A 1,440-nucleotide genomic window follows, 5' to 3' on the forward strand; every position below is an offset into this window, starting at 1 on the left:
ATATAGGGAAAGGAATAACAGGTATTTACTAGAGTGTGTATATATACATATATATTTACCGGGAGAAACAAACAGCAGTAGCAGCAACAAGCAACCAACCAAAACCAGAAACCCAATCCCAGCTTTGTCTCACCTGTCAGGCACCGCCCCTGCGGTGCAGTTCCAGGCACAGCCAGCAGGGGCGCTGCTGGCTCCTGGCCGGGCAGGGCGGGTGCGATGATTCCGCCGCGGCTGCAGGGGGCGCTGTGGCGCGAGCTCGGCCGCCTCTCCGCTGGCAATGGTGGCTCTGGTGACAAGGGAGAGGGGAGTTGGCTTCCCCTGCCCACAGGGAGCAGCCGCTCTCAGTGGCACTGGAAACTCGGGGCGGTGTATCGAAGTGTAGCAAAAACCCCTGAAGCAGTAGGGGCTGGGTGGGGAGCTGCTCCTTTGCACGGCTCACTGGTGATGGCTGGGCCTGACGTTGAGCCTGGTGGGGCTGGGGGTGCTCCCAGGTCCCAAGCAGCAGAGGAGCAGAGAAGCAAGCTGGCAAGCCCTGGTCACAGTGTTGAAACAAGAAAAAAGGAAGAGGGGAAAGAAAGGAAAAAAAATAGGGCAACTGGATCTCAGGTCAGACCCACCGTATCGCATGGCCCCTGTGTTGATCACCCCTGCTGGATGGAAGAGCAGCCCCTGGTCTCCAACCTCACACAGAATCCTGGGCCACCCTTAAACCATCATGATACTCCTGAATCAGAGTGGGGACAGTAACAACTCAAGACACAAACCAAATCGAAAACCAAACTGGCTATGGGATCAAAACACGCCCAAGACAGGACCCGAGCACCTTCCACAGCTGTTTCCCAGGGGCCCTCTGTAACTTGCCCCTGAGCAGCCTGAAGTCTGCTCCCCTCAAGGGCAGGGTTGAAGGTTTGCTGGCACTTTTCCTCTTGTCACCAGAGATTTTAAGCTCAGTAGCTCTGTGGTGGCTGAAGCCAAGACTGCCAACAATGGGAAGTCGGCTGATGAGACCCTCTGTGCTAACGAGCAGCAGATCACAGAGGGCACCTCTCTGAGTTGGCTCCCAGCATCTCCAGTCTCTCCTGAAGGGCCACCAGGATGTCCCAGGCACAGCTGTGGGCAGGGACAAGGTGGATTTTCCCCCTGCACTGGGGTGGGCCCCTGAGGGTGCATGAAGCAGCTCCTGGGAAGAGGCCAGAGAGGGGCGAGGGAGGGGCTGTGCTGGCAGTTGGAGCAGGAGCACGGCTCAGAGCCCGTGGGGGGCATGGGGGTAGCGTGTCTGGGGAGTGTGGGGTGCCCATGGGGGCAGCGTGCCTGGGGAATGTGGGGTGCCCATGGGGGCAGCGTGTCTGGGGAGTGTGGGGTGCCCATGGGGGCAGCGTGTCTGGGGGGTGTGGGGTGCCCATGGGGGCAGTGGGCCTGGGGAGTGTGGGGTGCCCATGG

General features: G+C 59.7%; 1 protein-coding gene across 1 annotated transcript in view; it reads left to right on the top strand.

The window, feature by feature from the left end:
* Window positions 1-216: 216 nt before the first annotated feature.
* The window catches only part of LOC102032578 (interferon-induced very large GTPase 1-like), a 9,353-nt gene continuing 8,129 nt past the window's right edge, over window positions 217-1,440 (top strand). Inside the window, exons 1-2 of the mRNA XM_005430476.2 lie at window positions 217-399; window positions 1,065-1,099. Coding sequence (XP_005430533.2) covers window positions 217-399; window positions 1,065-1,099 — 218 coding nt within the window. The remainder of the gene's footprint in view (window positions 400-1,064; window positions 1,100-1,440) is intronic.

This window comes from Geospiza fortis, unplaced genomic scaffold (genome assembly GCF_000277835.1).
Source record: "Geospiza fortis unplaced genomic scaffold, GeoFor_1.0 scaffold150, whole genome shotgun sequence".
In the NCBI taxonomy this organism is placed as follows: Eukaryota; Metazoa; Chordata; class Aves; order Passeriformes; family Thraupidae; genus Geospiza; species Geospiza fortis.